The sequence below is a fragment of the Balaenoptera borealis genome (genome assembly GCF_965194805.1).
Source record: "Balaenoptera borealis genome assembly, chromosome: 1".
NCBI lineage: Eukaryota > Metazoa > Chordata > Mammalia > Artiodactyla > Balaenopteridae > Balaenoptera > Balaenoptera borealis.
The window spans coordinates 99,675,575-99,700,340 of record NC_138860.1 but is presented as its reverse complement, the minus strand read 5'-3'; the positions used below and the strand labels follow the sequence as shown (position 1 = coordinate 99,700,340).

Genomic DNA, 24,766 nt, shown 5'->3' with positions numbered 1-24,766 from the left:
TGTGTGATAAATGTGTATAAAACCATCCAGTTAATACATTCAATACCCTAAACCAAAATTATTACTCAATATCCAACTTAGTACGGATGTGCTATAACCAACAGCCACAAAACCAACGAGAGCATTCCTCCACAGGAATGCCACGAGAGCAAAAGAGAGTGAAAAAAAAGAAAAATTCCTCACGGTTCACATTCAGATATGCCAATAGCCTTGTGGATGGGAACTCAGTTCACTATAAATGTTTTAATTCTAATCTTGCCTCTACCACTACTTGTTAGTACAAGTTACTAACTCCTCTTAGCCTTGGAGAGTATCGCGGGGATGAATATCAGTGCCCATCTCATGGTGTTGTGATGACTGGATGACATAATGCAAGGAAGGTGTTAACACACTGCCTGGAGTGTTTCTGCAGAAACAGTAGTAATAATTGTAGTAAAAGTAGTAAACATTTATTGAGCATTTGTTATGTGCCAAGCATAGGGATAATTAGTTCATTTAGTCCTCACAACCACTCCAGGAGGTAGGTTCTTTTATCACGCCTGCTTTTGAGATGAAGAAGTTGAAGAACAGAGAGGTTCAGGCACTTTCTGGAAGTCACTCAGGTGGTAAGTAGCAGAGTAATGTTATCTGCTATTATCAGTAATGCCACTTAAAGAACAGATGTTTTTGGTTTTTAATGACATAGTGCTTAGCACATCTTATTAAATTTTATATAGGTGTGTTTGACAAGGTAGTAAACGAAGAGTTATCATTTTCAATAAGTTTCATTAATGCCTACTTATGTATGCGTGTTCCGTATGACTCCCTGGGTCAAATTCTAGAGATGTCTATAAATGAAAAAGCCTATGATAGTCTCAAGCAGGTCACAGCCTGGAAGGGAGAGAGAGAAGAAAAAGATTGCAAAGCAGTGTAAGGAATGCTGCCCTCCACCCATGTACACTATACAGCGTGGCACACAGTAGTAAGTGATCAGCCACACCTGCGGAAGGAGTTAGGCGGCCCTCACTGCAAAGGGCCCTTGAACCAAGTCTTCCTTCAGACTAATGAGAAAGGACCCTTCAAATAGAGAAATAGGCAAACGCAATAGCAGCATAGTTCATTTGAGAAGCCACGAAAAGGTCAGGAGCACACAGTTGAAAGAGCTTTGAGACATGAAGCAGGACCAGCCCACGGGTCCCTGCAGTGCTTACCAAGGAGCTTGGATTTTATCCCATGGTCCATGGGAACAGTTATAAGGAGGTTAGACTGACCTGCCCCAGTAGTTCAGGTCAAACTTTAGGAGTCCTTAGTCACTCTCCATCATACCCAATGCTCATCAGCAAGTCTCTACCTTGAAAATGTATCCTGTGCATGCGAACAAAAAGATCCAGGAGAGAAGAGAAGATGTAGGAAAGCACAGAGATAGAGTGAAGGAGGAACTGGCCTTTGCTAGGAGCATTGATAATTCACCCACAGAACGGGACAGAAAGCATCGTCTACGGGCAAGATGCGGGAAGGTGGGCGTCTGAGGAGGCTCTCCTCTGACAGTGTCTGTTTTCTCAGTGGAATAGGAAGCAAGATCACCAGTTGAGAGCGAGAATGAAGATGCAGGTTCAAGAAGAAAAGGTACCAGACAGGCATCTGGGAGAGTCAGAAATTGAACGGTCTAGGGCAGTTTTCAAATTGGTCTCAGTACCCCTTTACACTCCTAAAAAAAATGAGTGAGAATCCTCAGCAGCTTTTACTTATAGGGGTTATATCTATCAACACCTTACATATTGGAACTCTAAAATGAGAAATCTTTAAAACATACACAAACACATAATCACAGGTCAGCAGCATGTAGCTTTGGGAAAACTCCACTATACGCTTGTGGGAAAGGAAGAGTGAGAAAAGGCAAACAGTGTATTAATAATATTATTAAAAGAATGTTCGACCTTAGGGAACCCCTAAAAGCATTTTAGGGACTATCAGAAGCCCCCAGAGCATACTTTAAGAATGTCTGGTCTAGAGACATGTACTCAGATGGCTGGGTTGCCTGAGGCGCCCACCTGAGGTTAAGGGTCGTGAATTTAAAGTGAGAGCACTCAGGTGGTATGGGTTTTCCTCCATCCATCAGGTTCAGCAGCTGAATTGCCGGCAGGGAGTAAGTAGAGAGTTGGATTTAACCAGGGTTATATTTTACCCAAATGAGTATCACCAACCAAGAGAAGCTAAGGAAGTAACTATAATGACCATGGTATTTAAGCTGAGTAGGAGGGAAATGAAGACACAAAGGCAGTGAAGAGGTGGTGGGACCAACAGTTCAAAAGATTGTTGAATTTTAGGTATTAGGAGAATAATCCAGAAAGGAAGGATTAGTAAGAGAGTAGGATGCTTGAAACAGAATACGGAAGGTAACTAGTAACAACTTCAAACTCAACATCGAAAACTGATTGTGCCCCTTTCCCTTTGACATCTGTACCTCCTCTCTATCCCCCTAGTCACCCAAGCCTCAAACCTGAGGCTCATCCCAGATACTTTCCACTAGTACTGCACCTAAGAGGTCCCAAAGTCTGGCGCATTACAGCTCTTAATTCTCTCTCATCTTTCTCATTCCTCCCTATCCTTCCACTCTCACCCCTTCTCTGGCCTTGCATCCACTGGCCTCCTCCTCCCCTAACTGAACTTCAGCAGGAGTCTTTCTCATGCCCAGCTCCACCCCATCCAATTCATCCTTCACTCTGCTGTCGGGGAACTTTCCACAGTGAACTCTGATCATGTGATTCTCATCCCTCCATCCAAGCAGTGACTGTAACCACAGAGGTGGGGGCATAAAACAGGCAGATACAGGCTGTCACCATGAACGTGCGGTCCATCAGGGTATGAAAAGGAGGTAACGCCACAGTGTCATGAGATGATACAGGGAAGAGGATACGAAAAAAGGCAACGAAGGAGAAAACTCTAAAATTCTTAAGGTATGTTTAAAGAGAAGCCAGCAAAGGAAGCTGAGAAGGAATACAAAAGGTACCAGAGGGACTTCCTGGTGGTCCAGTGGTTAAGAATCCGCCTTCCAATGCAGGGGATGCGGGTTCGATCCCTGGTTGGGGAATGAAGATCCCACAGACCACAGGACAACTAAGCCAGCGTGCCGCTACTACTGAGCCTGCAGGCCGCAACGAAGATCCCACGTGCTGCAACTAAGACCCCACACAGCCAAATAAATAAATAAATAAATATTTAAAAGGTACAAGAGAACCAGGAGAGTATAGTGTGATGAGAGTTAAGAGTTTCAGGACGGAAGGAAAAGTCAATAATGTAAATTGCCACTGTGAGTTTAAGAAAAATAATCTAAAAAGAGTATGTTGTATTTGAAAATTAGGAAATCAGTGGTGATCTATACTGGATCAATCCTATCTGCATTACAAACATGATATAATTTTTCCCCATCTTAAAAAAAAAAAAAAAAGGCACTTGCTCATTTTGTTCACTCTGACAACCATGGGATTGTACCTCACCAATAAAGTTTCAGCACTTCAATCCTTTACCCCAGGCTCTGGTTCCTCGAGAACCCAGGTTAAGCCATCAAGTATGCAGACAGAACAAGTGCTTAAGATGCCTGAGCTACTTCACATGAAAAGATCTTGATCAGTGTCAAGTTTAAATTTATGCTGGCCAAGAGAATAATCCAACAAATGGCAAAGAGGTTACTGACTCCTGAGAAGAAAGATTAAATAATGACATTATTTTCTGAACTGACTGGCTAAAAATATAACTGGCACACCACTCTTTTTGGACAATGACAGCCTTTTTTCTCTCTTCCGTATAACCCAGTAATCTTCACACAGCAGTACCTGGGGCGGGGGTTGGGGGAGGGGGGAGGATGCAGACATGCATTTGGGAAGCACACCTTAATGCTAAAACTCATATAATCATAGTTTTAAAACAATGTACAGTTATGTATAGCAGAAATAAAGCTCTCTTTAACTTTAAGAAGTAGTAACAGCAATAAAAACCCAACTGTGTGTTAGGAGCTTGGAAGGAAATCCTGGGGACAAAAGTGATGAATTCTTTTAGAAATGCTGCATCACCAACACTTGGTGCTCCGTGGAAAATACACATCAAATATATTTCATTTATATTTTCTTATATACATACATATTTTTCCCACACATACACATATATACAAGTGTGCCATATGATAAAATTTGTCTAAATCTAAAAGAGTTCTTATAATAGGTATTCAATAAAAATTCTGTATGATAAGAAAACCCTCTTGATCTCTTTTCCCCTACTAGCCACTACCCCATTTATCTGCTCTCTCCACCGCAAAATCACCCCCTAACACATGTCTATACTCATGGTCTAGATCCTCTCCCATTTGCCCCTCTTCTCCAGTGGAGGGTTTGCCCATCACACACCAAGTCTGTTTTTGCCAAGGTCACCAAAGAACTTCATATTGCTTAATACAATATTCTATCTTCAATCCTTTTTTCCCTTGAAGAGCAGCATTTGACGTGTCTAGTCACTCCTTCTAGAAACACTTTATTCACCTGGTTTGCTAGAACCATACTCTGCTGACTTCTCTCCTTCCCCGTGGCCATTCCCTCCCAACTCCTTACAGGTTCCCATCTCTCTACCCCTGACACATGGGCAGGCCCCATGGCTCACGGGTCTGATCTTTTCTTTTTACACTACTCCCTAGGTGATATCATTCAGTGCCGAGATTTTAAATACCACCTATACCTTGATGACTGCAAACTTTTCCTCTCCATCTCCAACTTCTCCAGCTGCCTGCTCAGCATCTAGATGCCTGCTGGGCATTTCAGACATAACTAGCTCCAGACTGTCCTCCCCCTCTCCTTACCCCCAACCCCCAAAGCTCTTCTTCCTCCCATCTTCCCCATCTCAGTAAATGGCAACTCCATCAGTTCAATTCCTCAGGCCAGAAACCCTGGATTCATTCCTGGCTCCTCTCTTCTTCTCATACTGCTCATCTGATTCCATCAATAAACCCTGGCTGGCTTTATCTTCAAAATATACCTAGGGTTGGATTCCTTATCACCACCTGCCCTGCTATCACTCTGGTCAGAGCCGCCATCACCACTTGCCTGAATGATGGCCTTAGCCTGACTCTTCCATCCTGGCTGCTCTGTGGTCTATTCTCAACATAACAGCCAGAGTGACCCTGTTGAAAAGGTAAGTCAAGTCACTTGATTCCTATTTCACCCAGGGTGAAAGTCCTTACAATGGCCCACAAGTCCTAAAAATCTGGCCCACATTTTCTCTCTCACCTCATCCCTACCACCCCTTCCCACACTCACTGTCCTCCAGCCCACTGGCCTTCTGGCTCTTCCTTCAGTTTACCCACCATTTAATTACCTCAGGACCTTTGCACTTGGTGTTCCCTCTGCCAGGAATTTTCTTCTTCCAAACATCCACATTCCTGCCTTCTCTCACTCCCTTCAGGTCCTGCTCAATTGGCATCTCCTCAGAGAAGCCTTTCTTGACTACCTTCCGTAAAATCAAATCACATTTCCCTCTAGTCCCTTACCCAGGTTCATCTCTCTTCACAGCACATCATATTCTACAGCCATTTATTTATTTATTGTCCCCCACTAAAATAGAAGTCCTTTTAGGGCAGGGACTCCATTGAGTTTGTTTACTGCTCCAAGCCAGTGCCTACAACAGTGCCTGGCACATAGTAGGAACAAATATTTGTTCAAGGAACCCTTGAAACCGGAATAAGTCATTTTAAGAAAATTCGAAGTTTACCTACACTGTACATAGTGGTCAGTAAATTTATCAAATGCGTTATTCCCATCCTATGACATAATATAAAGCAAAATTTAAAATTACAAAATAGTAAGATTAAGATAATTTCATTGATGATACATCCATGGTTAATTATAGGCATTTATGGAGAACTTCTTAACCACCAAAAGTGACCTCAAGCCCACAACCCACAGTCTTCCACGTTGCACCCCCAGTACAACTAGCAGAGGAAGGCTCTTCTCTTCCAGAGTCATGTATGTGCTTGGTATCCTAGCTAGAACACTGTTTTGGATGAAAAATAAATCTGTCTAGTATATACAGAGACCAGATTTCATGGATTGTGTGGATTTGCATGGATCATCCGGGTTTTATTTAACTTTTATTCTTTATAATAAAAGGAATATGTTAAATGTGTAACTAAATGTGATTAATGGTTACCACCTTAACTAATAAAAACAAATCTAAATCAGGGTAAAAAAAAAAAAAAAGGACGTATTTTGAACTAAAGAAGATTGTCCTCTTACCGACATAGCAAGACGCAAAAAAAGGCTGATGTCCACAGCCAAAAAGAACAATTACTAAGTAAGAGAATCGGGGTCCCATTTATAATTTTTTTTGGAGGACAATTGATTAACTTAAGACTCCAAGATTCAAACCTAAAATTGTTTAATTATTTGCAGGGTTATTATTTTTTAACACAAACAAGGCAGAAGGCTAACAAAGAGAGTGGAATAAATCCCACTCATTGGAGATACACACTCTTATTAAAAGAGGCTATTCATAGCCTCCTTCTGAAAACTTAAAAACAAGTAATAAGCAAGACATCCATACGCTAAAATTTCTTGTGTCAACATCTGTTCATAACAGTCTCAAAAACCACAAAACTCTGAATTGAGAGCCTCCAGTTTTTTCCTGGCTCAGAAGATCAGGGGCTATAAGGGAATAGTTTATTTCAAGTTAATATCTTCAACAGAACCTAAGCCAGATGGACAGAATGAGTCTTAGACATGGCACAAGCCACAAATACTAGTAATGACAGCTCTAAATTCCGAAGAGTAAAGTCTGCTGGGACGTATTTCAGGGTTTCACTGGGTTATTAAGTTATTCACTACATAGTATGGATAGAGCTGATGGCACAGAAGCCTTATAACCAGAAGCAGCCAGAACCTTCACCAAGAAAGATATGAGTAGTTAGAGGCAGAAATAGAGATGTCAGCCCAAAGGAACTTGTAGACCTTGCAACTGTTTTAAAACTTTGATTGTAACCTATTACTCTTAATGTGACAATAGGAGAAAAAAATGTTTTAAGTAATTTTGCTAATAGTGAACACCTATTAAGTGCATAGTATCTGCTGGTCACTGTAGGCATGTTAAATACATCAATGAATTATTTAACCAAAACATGCACTAAGTCTCATTTAAGGATTTAAGGACAACCTCTATAATACAAGCTCACCTGTCCAGCACTCAGCTGTTCAGAAACCTTATCTCTCTGCAATGTGGCCAAGAATCAAGAAGGCAACAAAAAGAGACATCACCATATTCAGGTACTAACTTTCCACGGTTCACTTTTGGGAGAAGCCCGCACTCACAGAAAATCACTGCACTGAATTTGGAACCAGAAAGCTCAGGGTTAAGAACCCAAAAAGCACAACAGCCTAAGGAAGGTCATTCAGCTGTTTAGTTCATTATAACCTGATGGCTTATATGATAGAACAGTGTAATAATTCCTTTAGGGCAAGGATCCTGAGGTGTTCATTGTGGTACTCCCAGTAGGGAATAGAGTTCTTAGAGCAGCATATGTGCTCAATTTTCATTAATGACGCTTTTAATGACAATCCTTTGTCATCAAAAAGATTAAGTTACATCTACTATATTCTACAAGGAGAAGAAAGAGCAAAAAAAAAAAAATTTGAAAAAAATTTCATCCATTGTTACAATTCAAGTAAAGGTTAGAAGGTTGAAAGAGGGAGATCCTCAGCTGTCCAGAATACTTCATTATTGAGAACAACTTACTGAACAGCCCCTAGGGGTTCCGGGCAACTGAAGTTTCAGGACATGAGCAAAGTACTCTACTCCCTGCTGGTGGGCCAAGGCATCCTGAGGCCATAGGCCAGATGGAAAATGGGAATCTGCAGACTGGATAATCACCTGCAGCTTCCTACAGAACTCTGTTGAGAGCAGCAACTCCCAGCTTAATGGAAATGTCTGTTAAACCCTTGGGCAGGATATCCTGAATTGGGACAACACTTAAGTGGTCCGTAGAGTCAGCAGTCACCACCCAGGCTCATGGGAGAGTACAAAATAAATTTTCTCACTTCTAAAACCATATGGCTCTCACCACTTACAAGCCTGTTCTTTCTTGGGGACCACTAACCAGCAGGTTGAAGGTAGACAGACAAGGGATGCAGAATTTGAGGTTCAGAGGGGCCCTGATGAGACGCTGACATCAAGAAGAGAGGAATGGGTGTGCCCTAACTTTAGAAACATAATTATTCGTTATATAAAGTCAGTTCCGTTGTAAAAGGCACTGTTCTGGTTGCTAAATAGCTGAGGCTCTGTATCATTCAGGATTAGTGGTAAAGTGTGTCATGGAAGGGACTCTTTCCTCTCCCTTTTAAGTTGAAAGTGGTTTTTTACATTCTGAAAGAGAAAACAGATGTACTGACTTGTGTTTAACAGCTTTCTGCATGCAAACTTTCTGACGGTACCAAGAAACTACCATTCCACTGAGTTGTGACTTTTGAGTTTACTCTAGGGTGCACACAGCCTTCCGGAGTTGCATTTTTTAACCCCTCAAAGAGGCACCTCCAGGAAAGGCTCCAGCCACAGGAGCCAAGAGTGCACCACACCACCTGAGCAACCACTGAATGAAGGAAAGCGGAATCTGGAGCGAAACTTCTCGTTTCCTGTCGCTGCTGGGACAGACTGGACTTGCTCCTTCTCACATGGCTTAAGACTAGCTATAAACCCAACCATGTAGCTTGCCAGCTGGCCACAAGCTCTGGGGGCTTTCGGGGCAGACGCCTTGCTGTGATCCCTTTTCCGCCCTTTGGCCAGTTTCATTCCTGTACAGATAACGTACCGGAACGCCCTCCACTTCCTAGAGTCCTCTTTATGTCATGGTTCCGCTTTCAAGAAAACATGGGGACGAAACGCAAAGCAAAAGAACAGACTAAAGGCAAAATTACCCCCATCAGCTCCTTTCATGCCTCTCCATCGTTACTATAAAAGAGCTGGATCAAATTCCTTTCGTTGCCTCCCGCCACACACACGCGCGCACACACACACACACACACACACACACAGGTAGGTGCAGGGCACCCTAAGACAGCTTGTTCCCGCCTCACAGAAAGCCCTTACGAAATCCTCATACCGTCTCAGGACGCAGGGCTCTAGCCTTCAGCTAAAGAGCTAAACCATCTCAAGCCAAGGTACAAGAAGCCGAAGTGGTCCGCAAAGCAGAAGGCTGCGAGGCAGGGTGAAACCGAACGCACCTAGATGTCTGCATTTACACAAAGAAATTAGCCGGCTGATTTAATGGGAGATGCCGGCTGGAGGCGGAGGCGCCCGCGCCGGCCTCCTTACCTGGGACATCTGCGGCCTCAGGTTAATCTCCTTCAGGTTGATGGAGTGCGCGCGGAGGTTGTTGAGCAGCTGGCAGAGCAGGACTCCATCGCGGAGGGTCTGAGCCAGGTCGAACACCTGCGCCGAGTCCCAGGTCACCCGGTGGTTGGCGGGCAGCACCTTGCAGTGGATGAGCCACAGCGCGCACTGCTTCCACGGCTCCATGCCCGACGGCTCCGGGACGCTGCCGGGCCGGGGCCGGCGACGAGGATGCAGCGGCGGCCGCCGCGGTTCCTCCGCCTCCCCGACGCCAGCCGCGGTCGGCCCCTTCCCTGCGAGTGTACGACTGTGCGAGGGGGCAGGAGCCGCGGCAGGCGGATGGGGGGCCTCGCGTGGGGCTTGGTTCCGGTCTCGGCCCGGGTCCGCCGCCGCCCACCCGCCGCTGCAGCGAGTCCCGCGCGCTCTTCGTGCGCCCCGGCCGGCTCGGCGGCGGCGACCGAGCACAGGCTTCCGACTCGCGAGCCCGGCGCCGGGCGACTGAGCATGCCCAGCGCGCCGGCCAGTCTCGCTGCCGTCTGCGAGTCCCCAGAGGCGCGGGTGGGAGAGCGCGCGCCGCCCTGGCCTGGGGTCGGCGGCCCGGGCGGGGAAGGGGAGGGGAGGGGAGAGGAGAGGGGCGGCGGCGGCGGCCAAGGGGATCCCAGGGCCCCCGCCTACCACGAGCCCTCAGGTTGGCGGAGCTCACCCAGCCCCAGGCGTCCGGGGATCTTCTCTCCGGACGCCTTCCCGGTTTGGGGAGAGTGCGTCTGAACAATGTAATCCGGTGGGGGCTCCTGTTACGACCTCCTAAACGGCAAGGCAGTTTTTAAAGGGTACGAGAGGAGCCAAGGATTAATTGGGGCATCCGGAATCCCCAGAGAAATGAAAAGAAAAAAAAAAAAAAAAAGGCAAAGGACATGTTGAGAACGCAACGCTGAAAGTTAGAGATCCTTACTCCCTCACCCCTTTCCACCCTCTAAATTCTCTTCCCACAGATAGTTCCTGTTCCTCCAAGTTAGTTGCTCGTAAAGATGTTTTGGCACCTTAAAGTCAGTGTGTGGAGACGCCTGCTGAAACCCTTCCGCGCCCCCCACCCCAAGCCTATTTCGACGCGATGTGTTTTTCACTTAGAGATGGTTTCCTTCTGCCCTCTCAGGCTCGGAACTGTTCGGCGTCGCAGTCCTAGCCCTTCAGCTGACAGCACAAAAACCTGCCGGAGAGGAATAGGCCTGTGAAACGCCCACGGAGCCACGGCGGCCACACTGCGCATGCGTCGGCGACGGGCCCGGGTTTGAGCGCAATTAATCTCAGTCTTCAGCTGCGGTTGGGCTAAGCTTTGGGACCCCTTAGTGGAACAGGACCCCGGAGCTCTAGTGCTGGCTGAGCAGCGCATTCTCATTTCTGAAACTTTGGGGGGACTCCTAACTGCCCCTTTTACTCCCACTGCCCCTCAAAACCAAAAATAGTGTTTAAATTATTTATCGCAATGTATTGCCACATTGAACTCTTGCTGCTCTCTGTAAATGTGGTCCTGGGTCACCGTTTAGAGATATATTCTTTTAAATTTTGAAAATAAAAATAAAATATGAAATCACTTGGTGGGATTTTAGATCATTTTTTATTTTACTATTACATTTCTGTAGCTCAGATTTTCTATTGTGAACCATATTAATCTTATGAGCAGGTCAAAATGTTATTTTTGAAAGTATATCTGATCTGTTAAGCACAGGGGCTGCGTCCTTTCCCACTAGCCTGTGACAAGGGTAGCACGCTGTGTACACTGAGCATTAAACAATAAATCAGCCTGAGGATTTCCTTTCCTCACGCTGATCCTTCCCCAGCAACTTCCTCTTGTGTTCAAACCAGATTGCATCAATGGTACAGTGTTTCCTAACCTGTAATTTTGGCAAATAAATCATACAAAACTTTTTTGCTGTACACCTGAAATGAACAGCCTTGTAAGTCCACTATACTCCAATATAAAATAAAAATTAAATTTAAAAAATAAAATAAACTTTACATATGATCTTTAGAAACAAAATCTAACACATCTGAATCGCTATGTAATACAAGGTCCTGCATAAAGAGAAATCAAATTAAGAAAGAAGTTTCATAAAAAAGGAAGAAATAGTCAACAAAAATATAAATTTTGTTTCAGGTAGCATCAGATCACCTTTGGGTGTTGTAGGACACTTCCAAAGCCCAAACGATATATATCAGGAGGCAGATCTGGGTTTAGAGTCTGAGCATGGCAAGTTTCTAGCAACACGACCTTGGGAAAATGATCTAATTCCTCTAACCTTCAGTTTCCACATATGTAAAATGGGAAAAATAATATTCACCTCATAGTGTTGCTGTGAGGATCAAATGATACAGTGCCTTGCTATTCAAGATGCAGTTTACGGACTGACAGCATCACCCAGGAGCTTGTTAGAAATGTAGACTCTTGGGTCCTACCTCCTCACCGAATGAATCAAAACCTACGTTTTAAAAAGATCCCCAGGTGACATATATTTACACTAAAGTCTGAGAAGCACTGATATAATGCCAAGATATGCGATGCCTATCACTTAGTGAGAACACAATAAACATTAACCAATAGCTTTTAGTTCACAAAAAGGCAGCAATGACCTAATAAATTCTATTTAACTTTTTATAATTTATATATATTACATATCTGACATATAATATATATATTAAAAATATAACTTCAAAACATAATATCTCTCAAGTACAGTAAACCAGAGAGTGGAGAGAAGGGCAACAGGAAAATATAAGGAAGGCCTAGAAGAGAAGGAGGCTGGTGGAAGTGCAAGCATCTTCAAGTAAACAAGGAGCTCAGTGGCAAAAGTTGAGTCATGTGGAAGACATTAGTGTCAGAAATTCAAATGAGAACAAAAATGGCAATGGGCTTTTTTGAGCTGTCATCTGTGGTCCTTCCTTTAAAACCTTACAACCTAATGACAATGATAAGTTGAGTGATAGGGTACTAAATTCTGTCAGTGGCACCTCCTTGTCATTCCAGGGCCCCAGTGTTCCAATGAAAGCCATTCTTGCACACATGACATGAGACTCGGGACTCAGTGGTCCCACTGCCCTGCAGGCCTATGCGAGCACCTGAAGCACATCCACACTCTACCATTTACTGAATGCCAAGCCCTCTATTGAGCACTTCATGTACATTATCTGCAAGTTAGGGAAATCACCACCACCACCACCATAGATGAAGAACCAAGATCAAAGGCATTAATTACCTTGCTCCTGGTTACAAAGCTCAGTAACAGCCTGAATTTCATTGGCCTCCACAGCTATGCTGTTTCTGTTCGAAACTGCTCCCCATTGTAATAATTACCTTAGCAAGTCTAATTACTGGTTTAAATGTCTTTCTCCCTGCTAGACTGAAACACCTTGAAGGCAGGAGTGATAACTTATTCATCTTCAAATTCCCAGAACCAACCTTGGTGCTTGGTGCACCACGAGCACTCAAATAATGTTAGTTGAGTGAGTAAATGAATGAACAAATGAGCTATGTTGCCCCTTTTTACTCCCTCGGTTCTCTCTTCCTGGTAGAGCAAAAAGATCAGGAAGCATTCACACCGGTATTTGTTTCACCAGGTATCAGGGCCCCATGAAAGGAAGGTCTGCTGCTTCCTGTGTGTCTCGTTAGCATTTCTGGACCCTCCAGCATAGCAGGCAACCTGCTCCTCTCCAGCATGGCTCTGCGGTTTGGATCTTTGCCTCAGCCCTATACTTTATACAAATGGAAAATGGGATGGGTGGCATCCCGAGCTGCAGGAAAGACAATAAATGATGGATGTCACATTCTAGGTCTCTTTCCATGTTCAAAATTACACCATAATCAGAAAAGTAAGGATTAGAAAATTCACTAGATTATGCCTCAGTCCTAATGTACCAAATGACTGAAGTAAAGCTGGTGAGAGCCACGTAAATCCACTGCTTGCTAGAATCTGTGTTGTCGCTCAATCCTTACCATTTTATTCTTCTTATTCTTTCAAGTCCTAAGTTTAGAAAAGCACTAAGATTTATCTACCACGAAGAAACTGAGAAACCCAAATTTCTTATTCCTTATTTACTTCTTAATTTATGACACAAAAGAGGTACATCATTTTGAAGCATATTGAAGATAAACCAGTATAGGAAAGAATTAAAAACACAAAAAAATAAATATTGTATACTGCAAACTGAAATCTGCCTCTCCGTCTGTTAGGTTAATTTTCTTCAACTACAATCAAATGTTGGTTGGTTTCACAAAAACATTAGGGATGCAGGCTTTAAGTTTCTAGTAATTTGATACTGCTTTAAATGTGAGAGAGTGGCATTGACATATATACACTACCAAATATAAAATAGCTAGTGGGAAGCAGCCGCATAGCACAGGCAGATCAGCTTGGTGCTTTGTGACCACCTAGAGGGTGGGATAGGGAAGGAGGGAGGGAGACGTAAGAGGGAGGGGATATGGGGATATATGTATACATATAGCTGATTCACTTTGTTATACAGCAGAAACTAACACAACATTGTAAAGCAATTATACTCCAATAAAGATGTTAAAAAAAATAAAAATAAAAATAAAAACTGATGCAACAAAAATAAATAAATAAATACCACAAAGCTGTTGTGAAGATAGGATTGGGGTAGACTGGGATTTCTATAACAATCATTCTTTTAATAAATGTTCCCAATTCAGTGTGAACTTAAAGATTTTTAGGTACAACTGAGCAGGATCTTGTTAGGATCTCAGGATTTTTTTTCTCTTCTGACCTGTTTAAGTCCTCATAGTAATAAGAACAACAACAATGAAAATAATGGCCCTTTTTCAAAATGTCACTTAGAATGTAACAAAATTAATTTACTAGAAATAATTTACGACACAAACAGCTTCCAAAGAAACAGCTTAAAAAGGACCATAAGAACATGACCCTAAGTCTTTTTGTTACAAGGGATGGACTAATTAGGTAACTAATGTGCAAATAAATGAAAATACAACTGTTCCCCCTTTCTCTGTGGGACACACACACACACACACACAAAATGAGGCTCCAAAGGTTTAATTCACCAAGTTAATTGCACCTCAGCTGGGTCGTCTCAGAATCTGGTTCAATTAAACATGCTGTACCCCTCAAACCCTGCTTAGACATTCATCCATTGTTAAACATTAGCTGTGACTCATGTACACATTATGTTTTAAAGATGACTGAGAAGGTCGAACTTACAGGGAAAAGCTAAATAGTTATGTATTCCTGTGAGAAAATAAAGGTCTTAATCTAATTTGGGAAACATTTCAATTTCATTTGCATGTTGATATAAACAAACTGTCAAAGAGAGAGCTCTTCACACTGCAATGGTGAATATTAAAATCCAATGTAAGGAAACTTTTGTGGGAAGTCCTTGGTGCTCCTGTTTCCAAATTCTATGCATATCTCAATCATTATACTAAGTTCCTTGCAGAATAATTATCTCTTTGTCTGACACCACAACTACCACCATCGTCCCTGTACCCGCACCATGACCCTCCTGTGAGCTCCTTGGGAACAGGGATTGTATCTAATTCATGTCACATCTCCAATGCCTAGCACCTAGTAGGGGATAGAGGGAGGCAGGGAAGAAAGGAGGGAGAGAAGGAGAGAGGGAGGGAGGGATGAATGAGATGAAGAAGATGCAAATCATACGATGATAGTAATGCTGGGAGAGGAGAGCAGCAAGGCTAAAGTTCCCTTTACCATTTCCACATTTCACCCAGATTTATTCCTGCCACCAACAATGTGCTTAGGAAAATAAAGCAGTTCTGCAGGACTGATTGGCTTTATCCATGTGAAGAGGGTACAGGAGTATTAAAAAGCCCCCTGATTTTTGTTTAAATTTTCTTTAACAATTGAAATCCATTATCACACAACTGAAAACTCCCTGGAAAAGTTAATGTTTAGTTAAATTCATACCTCATGCCTGAGAGCAGATAACAACAACAACAGCTATTATTTACTGAGATATTATGAGCACTGACAGCTAGCTATTGAACATTCTATGCATTGTTTTATTTGATTCTCAACGTCTCTGAGGTAAGTACAATTATTTACCTCATTTTAGGGATGAGGAAATTCAGGCTAAGAAAGCTCAACTATCTTTCCTAAATGCAAGCAGCCAGTAAGTGGCAGAACCAGCATTGGAGCCCAAGCATCCTAATGCCAAGATCCACACGTGATCGACACATCCACACATGATGCCATTCTGCCTCCCTGGAGATTTATACAGAGAGATTCCCAAGAGCAGACTGCAATGAGATGGCGTTATACATAACCAACTTTAGATGCTCCACACCTGTGCAAACTCATGACTAAAGTACAGTTTTAATATTTACATAAATGGCATTCCCCCCCTACTGCTATTCAGCTATCAGGAAAAGAATCTAAATCTGTTTGGTAAAGTAATGTTATTTTAACTCTTTGTTTTTATTCTTAAATATTCTATTTTTTAAATTTTTAAAATGTTAAGCATTCCATTTATTCTTTTCTAATATAACCCTTTTGTTTTATTTTGTTGTGTTTTGTTATGCTTCAGACTAACATCAGGTTTTGAAACACTGTGGTTTAGAAAACCTGTAGGTATCTTTTTTGATCATCAGACTCATTTTGACAAGACGGGAGGGATTTAATAAAAAGGTTAACCGGCTTTTCTGGGAACTGACGTTGAGAATGCTAAAAAGCACCAAAATACGGGCTTCCCTGGTGGTGCAGTGGTTAAGAATCCGCCTGCCAGTGAAGGGGACACGGGTTCCAGCCCTGGTCCCAGAAGATCCCACATGCCGCGGAGCAACTAAGCCCGTGAGCCACAACTACTGCAGCCTGCGTGCCTAGAGCCCCGTGTTCCACAACAAAGAGAAGCCACCGCAATGAGAGGCCCGCGCACCGTAACAAAGAGTATCCCCCGCGCGCCGCAACTAGAGAAAGCCGGCACACAGAAACGAAGGCCCAACGCAGCCAATAAATTTATTAAAAAATTAAAAAAATTAAAAGCACCAAAATGGAAACCTCATTGCCTTATTAAACTCACACATGTGCACACACAGACATTCTCACATTCATGTATTTGTAGACAGTTTACGTTCCATCCTGTAATCGTGGCATCAGGTTACCTATAAAATCATAATCTGGTTTTTATTGCCCAAACACAAAAGGGGGACACTGGCAACACTAAAAGAACACCATATCTGATCAGAATGAAAACACAATAATTATTTCGGTTTCAAACTGTTTAGTTTGTTGCTGGCTATAACTTTTAAGTTGTTCTTACAGAAAGTTCCTAGATTTAGGAAATAACTCATATGTTCTGCTAACTTTGTTTTCACCCCTCGCTGACATATTTCAGGAATTAAAATTCAGGGCTGTTTAGATCAGAGCATAGTGTTAGGATATAAGAAAGAAAGAAGCAAGTCTACAGAGGGTGGCTCTGAGAGAACAGTAATAATTCAGATTATTTTAAAGAGAGAAGAGGATGAAATTGGTAGACCTGAAGAAAATAGGACAAGTACTTTTTGTATATTTTAAATGTCATTACAATATAAGAAGAACAATCATTTCCAAAAAAAGGGTGGAGGGGGGATTACTGTCCATTACCAAAAAACAAAAACAAAAACCCTGCCAATATATCGAATCTGATTTTCCTACCACATTTAATAAATATTTAGCACTTTCTAAGTGCAAAAACACTCTTTAGAATTTCATGTGAGGATACAGAATAAAAGTGACACAGGGTTCCATACTAAATCTCTGTGAAAATTTAGTTAACACTACAAGGCAAGGATATTACAGTTGGCACAGAGACCCCAGATTTTTCTGTGCGGTGCTGTTTTCATATTTAATATCAACTGCATATAGTGGTTGAAACTAGAGTAAACTTATGAACACGTACCGAGCTAAGATTGCTAGATAAACCAAACACAGAATACCTTTTTCTTGAGGTCTGCCGTGGGCCTAGAAGAGCAGCCAGCTAAATGAAGTCTATTATCTTCTAGAATCCTGCTATCTCCACCTTTATGTCCCTTTCCCTCTGTCTACTTAATCACTCTAAGTAACAGGAACCAGGAATAACTTATGGGGTGCCCCTAGGCCCAAAAATGTTGACACTGATGCAATTTGATGAAGCAAAAAGAGTTGATGGCATTAATTAAAAACTCCAAAGTGTTGAAAATCCTGACTAATCGAGGTAATTCACAACAAAACCCCCCTCCTCCTGTATCAGCACTCATCTCCCAAGCTACCCTGCTTCAGCACAAAATGGTTCAGATTTCTCATAATACAATGGAAGAGGGGCGGGTGCTGGCCACTGGGGAAAAGGAGTGATCAGTACCAGCACAAGGGCTGTGGTCTCCCAACCTCTCTCCATCACACTGATGGGGAATTGAGTTACTTGAATCAAAGTGAATGAGATGTTGCTGCTGGCTGCCTATCAGTGCCTTTCATTTTGATCTGTTTCTTATGTGAAAGTGCCTGGGAAGATGTGGCCGCTGGCTGACATTTCTCTTTCTAGCTGCGCGCTGCGATCTGTATGTGGATGCTGGATGACTGTGGCCCTACACCTCCACTGAAGCTACCAGTTCAATTTTTAGGAAAAGGAAAAGGAGACATTCTGCTCACCCAAAGCCAGTGGGTCTCCAGCCCTGGAATGAGGATGAACAGAAAGGTCTTTCCTCGCTACCACATCCGGTTTAGACATTTTATGGCAGATATCTGTCTCATAATTGCTTTTTCATTCTCATCACATCTCTCACATTCAGAGATTAAAAGTTCTTTAGCAACGCCTTTTAGAGTATATATGGAAGTGGCAATAGTTTCTTTATAGATTAAAAAGTGTTTACCTCTAAAGAGCCAGAAACTAGTATCAGTGAAGAAAGACTCATGTGTCTCTTACATAATAATCTAATTTTTTTTGAAATCAGATTTAACTACCCTTTTTCACTTCCCTGCATTTAAAGATAGAGATAATATTTTTGCTGCTTGCAAAAACAGATTCAAAGGAGATATAGGTTTAAAGATATTGTCTATGTTTGATCTGTCTTTCCCTCTCGTTTTTCTACCCAGTTCTCCACAGTATTCTCAGACTCTGCAGATAAACTGGAGAAGACCCTAGCCCTGAATTCCACTTCTTCGAAGGATCTTTCAGGAATGAGCTAAGCAATGGTCAATTTGCAGCTGGATTTAAATCTAAACTGGCATCTCATTCAAGTTACACACTGTGGCAAACGAGAGCAGTTGTTAAATTAGTGTTGCCTGTGGACTCAGTTCCTACAGCTATGTAAGCCTTGCTATGCTCCATGGCCACAAAATGTGGCTCTAACCTAAGCCAGATCTGTAGCCTATGCACATGATGAGTGGGTGGGAGGGTTCAGTTAGGCTGAGGCATCTCTCTCTGCCCGCATCAGACTCTGGCAAGCCCAGGTAAAGGCTGCCTCCTCAGAGCGCCCTCCCTGGTAAGGAGCAACAACCTCACCCTTGCCTCACCACCACCACCATTCACCCATCCCCACCAGTGTCATTTCTACCTTGTCTTATGGTTGGTTTTAAGAGGAGTCCTTAAGGAAATAGTGTCTAGTTCATCTGGGAATTCCCAAGAACTCACTAAATATTTATTGGATGAATGAACAAGTGAATAAGTGGTCTCGGACTTATTATTATAGATAGTTCTACCTCTAGTCTTAAGCCACAAAAAGTTTTCATGTTATTTCCAGCGTTCTTGTGCATATTTAACCTTCTGTTGCCTAGATTTTACATTATTGAAACAGTTTTCTCTAAAAAATTTGGAGAAGAGTCTAAGAAGTCTAGAAGGAGTAAAGTGAAGGTTTAGGGAGTAGTAGTGGCTGAAGATAGAGGACAAATATAGCTCAGAAATGGTATGATTCATCCAATTAAAAAACAAAATTACTCCAAAAGTGCTAAAGAAGATAAAATATCTAGTGCAATTGTGGTGGTAAATGTTATCTATTTAGTTATTAATAAGCAATTACTATAAACAAAAATGTCATTAAAATAAAAATATGTTTATAGAAGTCTCAGAATTCTTTTTCAATAAGCCTAAATCATACTTCACTCTAGAAGGGGTAGTTTGTTTTTCAAAGCGATTTTCTCCATAATGGCTGAACTATACACGATTTGTGTGAGAGAGATAAGCTCTTCCAGCTGTTGAAAATTAGTTTAGTCACCAGTCTAGTGAGACCATCCATGAAATACCCTGATTATTGACAGTTTGTTATCTCTGAGCTCTTTAAATTAAATATGGTTGCAGTTCATTCCAAGAAGAGGTCAAATCACTTAGCAGAGCATAAAGAAGAGAGGATGTGTCAGTACTACTCTTAAATTCTTTCACTTTTTAAATTCTTTTTATTCTTGGCATTGGTTGCCTAAATTCATCTTCAGGGTTATAAATGGTCATTGGCCATTTATCAGAGCAGGAGTCCTTCTTGAAGGGTGCAGGATCCTGGTTTTTTTTTTAAATAAATTTATTTATTTATTTGTTTTTGACTGTGTTGGGTCTTTGTTGCTGCGCACGGGATTTCTCTAGTTGTGGCGAGCGGGGGCTACTCTTTGTCCTGGTGTGCGGGCTTCTCATTGCAGTGGCTTCTCTTGTTGTGGAGCATGGGATCTAGGCCCGCGGGCTTCAGTAGTTGTGGCACACGGGCTTAGTTGCTCCGCGGCATGTGGGATCTTCCCAGACCAGGGCTCGAACCCGTGTCCCCTGCATTGGCAGGCAGATTCTTAACCACTGCACTGCCAGGGAGGTCTCAGGATTCTGTTACTTTAAACATATACTGGGCTTCTGATTTTGAGCCAGGAACTGAACTACATGTTTTACACATCTTATTTCACTTACAGTAGATCTGTAGAGAAGATGTTGTGTCCCAATTTTACAGGTTAGGAAAAAGGTTCAGAGAGATAGAGCAATGTTGACAATAGCCTGACTATAAAAAACAAGATTCCTGAATCTCATCTCAAAGCACTAAATCAGAATTTATGGGGCATATCTAGGAATCTATTGAATCAGAATTTCTGCATTTTTTACTAGTGCTCCAGGGTGATGAAGATGACCATTTATTATGAAAATTTTCAAACCTATATAGAAGTAGAAAGAACTTTTACTAAACCCCCATGTACTCATCACCAGTTTCAACAGTTATCAACCAAAGGAGTATCTTTTCAGTTGTTCAGATTTTGCTCTGTGATGCTATAATTTCTATGTCTATTGAATGAAATATCCAGGTGATTCTTTAAAATAATAAAATTTGAGAACCTGTGGGGTTTCATGACTTTCTCATTGTCACTTAGCTGGGGAGCAGCAGAGCTGAGAAGCAAATCCAAAATATGGAGCTCCAAATAGGGTTTGCTTTCCATTAAACCATAGCTGTATTCATCAAGTCCATAAATATTTATTGAGCTCCTTTATATTCATATAGCACCAGGTTGAGGACTAAAACATGCATAAAGAAATAAATGCATATTATTGTTTTTTAAGTGTGTATAATAGAGAAGATGAAATAGACATATTTAATAGTTAAATATTTCAAAATGTCCTGTGACCAAAAACATGGCATAGATAATAAGCATATTAATGAATCAGAAAGCGGAAGATCAAAGAAGAATGAAACCATTTAAAAGTCTTTATGGAAGAGGTTAAGACTTGACCTAAACCCTCAGCAAGAAAAGACTTTACAAGTGAGGAGTAATATGAGCAAAAACATAGCATTCAAAACAAACAAATTATTTTTGGAGGACTAGGGAAAAAAAAGGGGGCTGGCTGGACCAGAAAGATCATATCAGGAGGCAGTATGGGATTGTCTGAGGGGCCAGATCTTGGAGGTTCTCAAAGGCAAGATAGAATAGGGGTAACAAGAAGCCACTGGGAATTTTTGAATAGGAGAGAAATATGGTCAAAGTGGGAATTCAGGAAGAAAACTCTGGCCGCAGTATGTTTGGAAAAGATAAACTTAGGAATCTGGGTGACCAGACAAGAACTTATTGCACTGAATTGGGCATAAGATGAAAAGAATCAAGACTTGAGAGTGGCTGTGGAGCATTTTATAGAGTCAGCTGAACTTGGTGGGGACAACATGGAGGGAAGAGTTAAGAAGGACTCTGAGGTTGCGTAACTGGGAAGTTAGAAGAACTGAGGAATATCAAAATGAGTTTTACTGAAGACATCAGAAGATAGGAGATCAGTGTTTGGGTGAGAATTAGGGTGGGAATGTTAGGGTTGAGAGTCATCAGCATAGGGAATAGTTGAAACAGAGATAGATAGGAAATCAAGGGAAAGGCTCACGGGAAACTTATAATGAGATTCAGGAGACTGCTCACAGTGAGGGAAGTAGAGAAAAAGAAAAGCTAGAGAAGAAATTGTTAGTGGCACTATGGACATCCCAGTGGGGCTGTCACTGAATTACCGCAATCCAGGTCAGTGTCCACTGGAGGACTACTTCAACATTAGTTCCTGTGAGGTTGCCCATTATAAAACTGCCCCTGACTGGTGCTAAGTGGGTAGAAAGCCCTGCCATATAGCTTCTGTAGTGACTTCCAGATAATCAGTTAGGGCCAACCCTCATTCAATATACCTGACTTACAGAGCGTTAAAAATGTCTTTTAAAATTTGGACTGGAGAAGATAAAAGAAATTAGCAAAAAATAATCAAAGCAGCTCAATGGTAAACTATACATGTTTCACAAAATATTCACTTAGGCCTATTCCATAGGTGTCTTATAGGTGTGGTCTTGTTGAGCCGTAATCCCTCCTCCCCGGCAATTAGGAGACCTACAATAGAGCTGGCATCTCAATTCTGCTTTAGGAGTTTATTTTGGTTATCTGAGTCCATTTGTTCCCCTCCTAGGATTCCAAATTGGTCTGTGACAATTAAGTCATTTATTAATTAAGTACTTATTGATCACCCATCTTTTCTAATGCTGGAGATTCCGTGGTAAATGAGACAGACAAAATCTTTATCTTCATGGAGTTGACAGTCTCCCTCTGACTTTGCTCAATGACTAATGATTTATGAGTGTACTCATCCAAAATAAAGCAGACTTCCTAACTGTATCAATTGCATGTGCTATTGCTGCCATTGCCTTTTTGGCTATGCGTACATTTGAACTCAAAGCTGTACTTTCTCCTCTACCTGCTAAGAACAGCATCAGACCTTCTGATTTTGAAGGCGGCCACATTCAGTTAAATTGCCACAGGGCCAGTGGCATCACAACCCCAGTCCCCTGAGTAGCCTCTCTTTCTGCTAATACCAAAGACACCGACTACTCCTGATCCCCCATTGCTATTACACCTCAGGGTTCAACCCTCATTCCCAAGTCCTCGTGACCCTTGTAGTTCTAATGCTGTCACCTGCTGAAACAAACAGTCTTACCCTGTGAGGCCTCAGTACGGTGCTACTAGGAAGAGTGACACCTGCCACCAAGAAACCGTCTTCCCGCATTTGTACCTCTCTCTAAACCCTTCGCAAATTCTGAGCCCATAAAAGAAAATTTAAAATCAACGATTCTGACTACAAGCAGCACAAAAAATACTTTACTTCTTTCTTTCCTCCAATATCCAAGTTGCACTGTATCTCAGAAATCAAGACAGAAGAGAATTTCAAGAAGGATGGGGTGATAGACTCAGAGAACTGGGCTTAATTTTGGCAGGGCTCTCTGGTGCCATCTTGCACTTTCCCACCCATATATTAAAAGCTAGAGCAGGGATTCCCTGGTGGCGCAGTGGTTGAGAATCTGCGTGCCAATGCAGGGGATATGGGTTCGAGCCCTGGTCTGGGAAGATCCCACATGCCGCGGAGCAACTGGACCCGTGAGCCACAGCTACTGAGCCTGCGCGTCCGGAGCCTGTGCTCCGCAACAGGAGAGGCCGCGACAGTGAGAGGCCCGCGCACCGCGATGAAGAGTGGCCCCCGCTTGCCGCAACTAGAGAAAGCCCTAGCACAGAAACGAAGACCCAACACAACCATAAATAAATAAATAAACAAATAAATTTAAAAAAAAAAACAAAAAATACTAGAGCAATCACTTTATAGGCTCTTTTAAAAAACCAAACAAGTTTTGTCACTTTTAATTAAATGGATTGTATTTAACCAGGAAAATTAATTTTTTCAAGAAAAATGCAGTACTTAAAAGGATATCTACTTAGCAGATAAAAACTACTGTATATAAAATAAACAACAAGTTCCTACTGTATAGCACGGGGAATTATATTCAATATCTTGTAATAAAATATAATGGAAAAGAATCTGAAAAAGAATATATACATATTCTTATTCACATATACATATGTGAAACACTTTGCTGTATATCAGCAACTAACACAACATCGTAAATCAACTATATTTCAATTAAAAACATAATTTTTTTTAAAAAAAGGATATCTACTCAGCCTTGCTAATACATTAAAAGAGAATGTTTCACTTTAGTGAGAATACATTTTTAATCATATCCTTTTAGAAACAAGCATTTCTATTTTTTCCTAATCATATATGAGCTAATATTTTCACCTCTCATTTAGGAAGCTTCCCTGCTTAAGTTATCCAGACAACTTTTATATTATTTTCTTCTAAATGACATTGATTATAAAATTATAAAGAATTTTTCTAATTAACACATGGTAAATTAAATCAATCCTGAAAAAAATTTTCTGAAAAAAAGCATATTATTTTATGCTACAAAAATAATAGGACCAAAATCCAAGTTAAATAATTCTCAAATGAATTGTTTCAAAAGGAACATATTTCCTCTTAAGACGCACCCATGAAAAGTAAATTGTTTGCTTTACTGAGGCTCCCAAGGGAAAAGGATTGTCCACAGACATGAGGTTTATCATTGGAAATAAATGCTGGTCTATATTTGAAGCTTTGTTCTTTTTCTAAGTTTGGAGGAGGCTCAGAAGCTTAAATCTTTTATTAAAAATTTATATGGCAATTGTTACTACCTTATTTCAGTTTTCTTTTTCTCTTATCTTTCATGAATTTTGTATGATGAGGAAACAACCCCTCTGCTATTAAAAAATGCTTTTAACAAGAGAGAGATGTTATCAGCTACAAGAGGAAGGGATCAAATGATAGATTTAATTTCAGTGTAGAAAGGAGAGTTTCCCTCAATGGTCAAGAAAAGAAATACATTTAAAAACACACAATCAAATTTGTAGTTCTCATGGCTTTACAACAATTAGGCTCCCATCAGGAATATGTTTTCATGTGAGAATTTATAAAGTTCACAGCATGAGGTAAAAAGGGTTTTTCCTTCCCATAAAGAAAAACCAGTGCCCAAATTCCCACCAACACACGCTAAATGAAAACTTTCATGTTAATATGGATTATCTTATCTTGATTTATTTTAGCATAGAAGTTGTGATTTTAATTAAATATGGAATACATATTAAAT

The 24,766-nt window shown here is 41.5% G+C and overlaps 2 protein-coding genes across 20 annotated transcripts in view; one reads left to right on the top strand and one right to left on the bottom strand.

Moving 5' to 3' along the window:
• The window catches only part of VAV3 (vav guanine nucleotide exchange factor 3), a 513,627-nt gene extending 503,826 nt beyond the window's left edge, over positions 1-9,801 (bottom strand). For 7 of the 19 annotated variants that reach the window (XM_082383499.1, XM_082383500.1, XM_082383498.1 and 4 more), the window contains exon 1: positions 9,322-9,774. In XM_082383499.1, coding sequence (XP_082239625.1) covers positions 9,322-9,525 — 204 coding nt within the window. In that variant the 5' untranslated portion in view covers positions 9,526-9,774. Of the gene's footprint in view, positions 1-9,321 lie in introns of all 19 variants that reach the window. The other 12 variants (XM_082383488.1, XM_082383486.1, XM_082383487.1 and 9 more) reach the window with 6 other exon arrangements.
• On the top strand, positions 9,274-13,932 carry LOC309619561 (uncharacterized protein; the record flags this gene model as incomplete). Its single annotated transcript, XM_082374797.1, has 2 exons — positions 9,274-10,385; positions 10,493-13,932. One exon carries the CDS (start codon positions 9,274-9,276, stop codon positions 10,105-10,107), a length of 834 nt encoding a protein of 277 aa, XP_082230923.1. The 3' UTR covers positions 10,108-10,385; positions 10,493-13,932.
• Between the last annotated feature and the right edge of the window lie 10,834 nt (positions 13,933-24,766).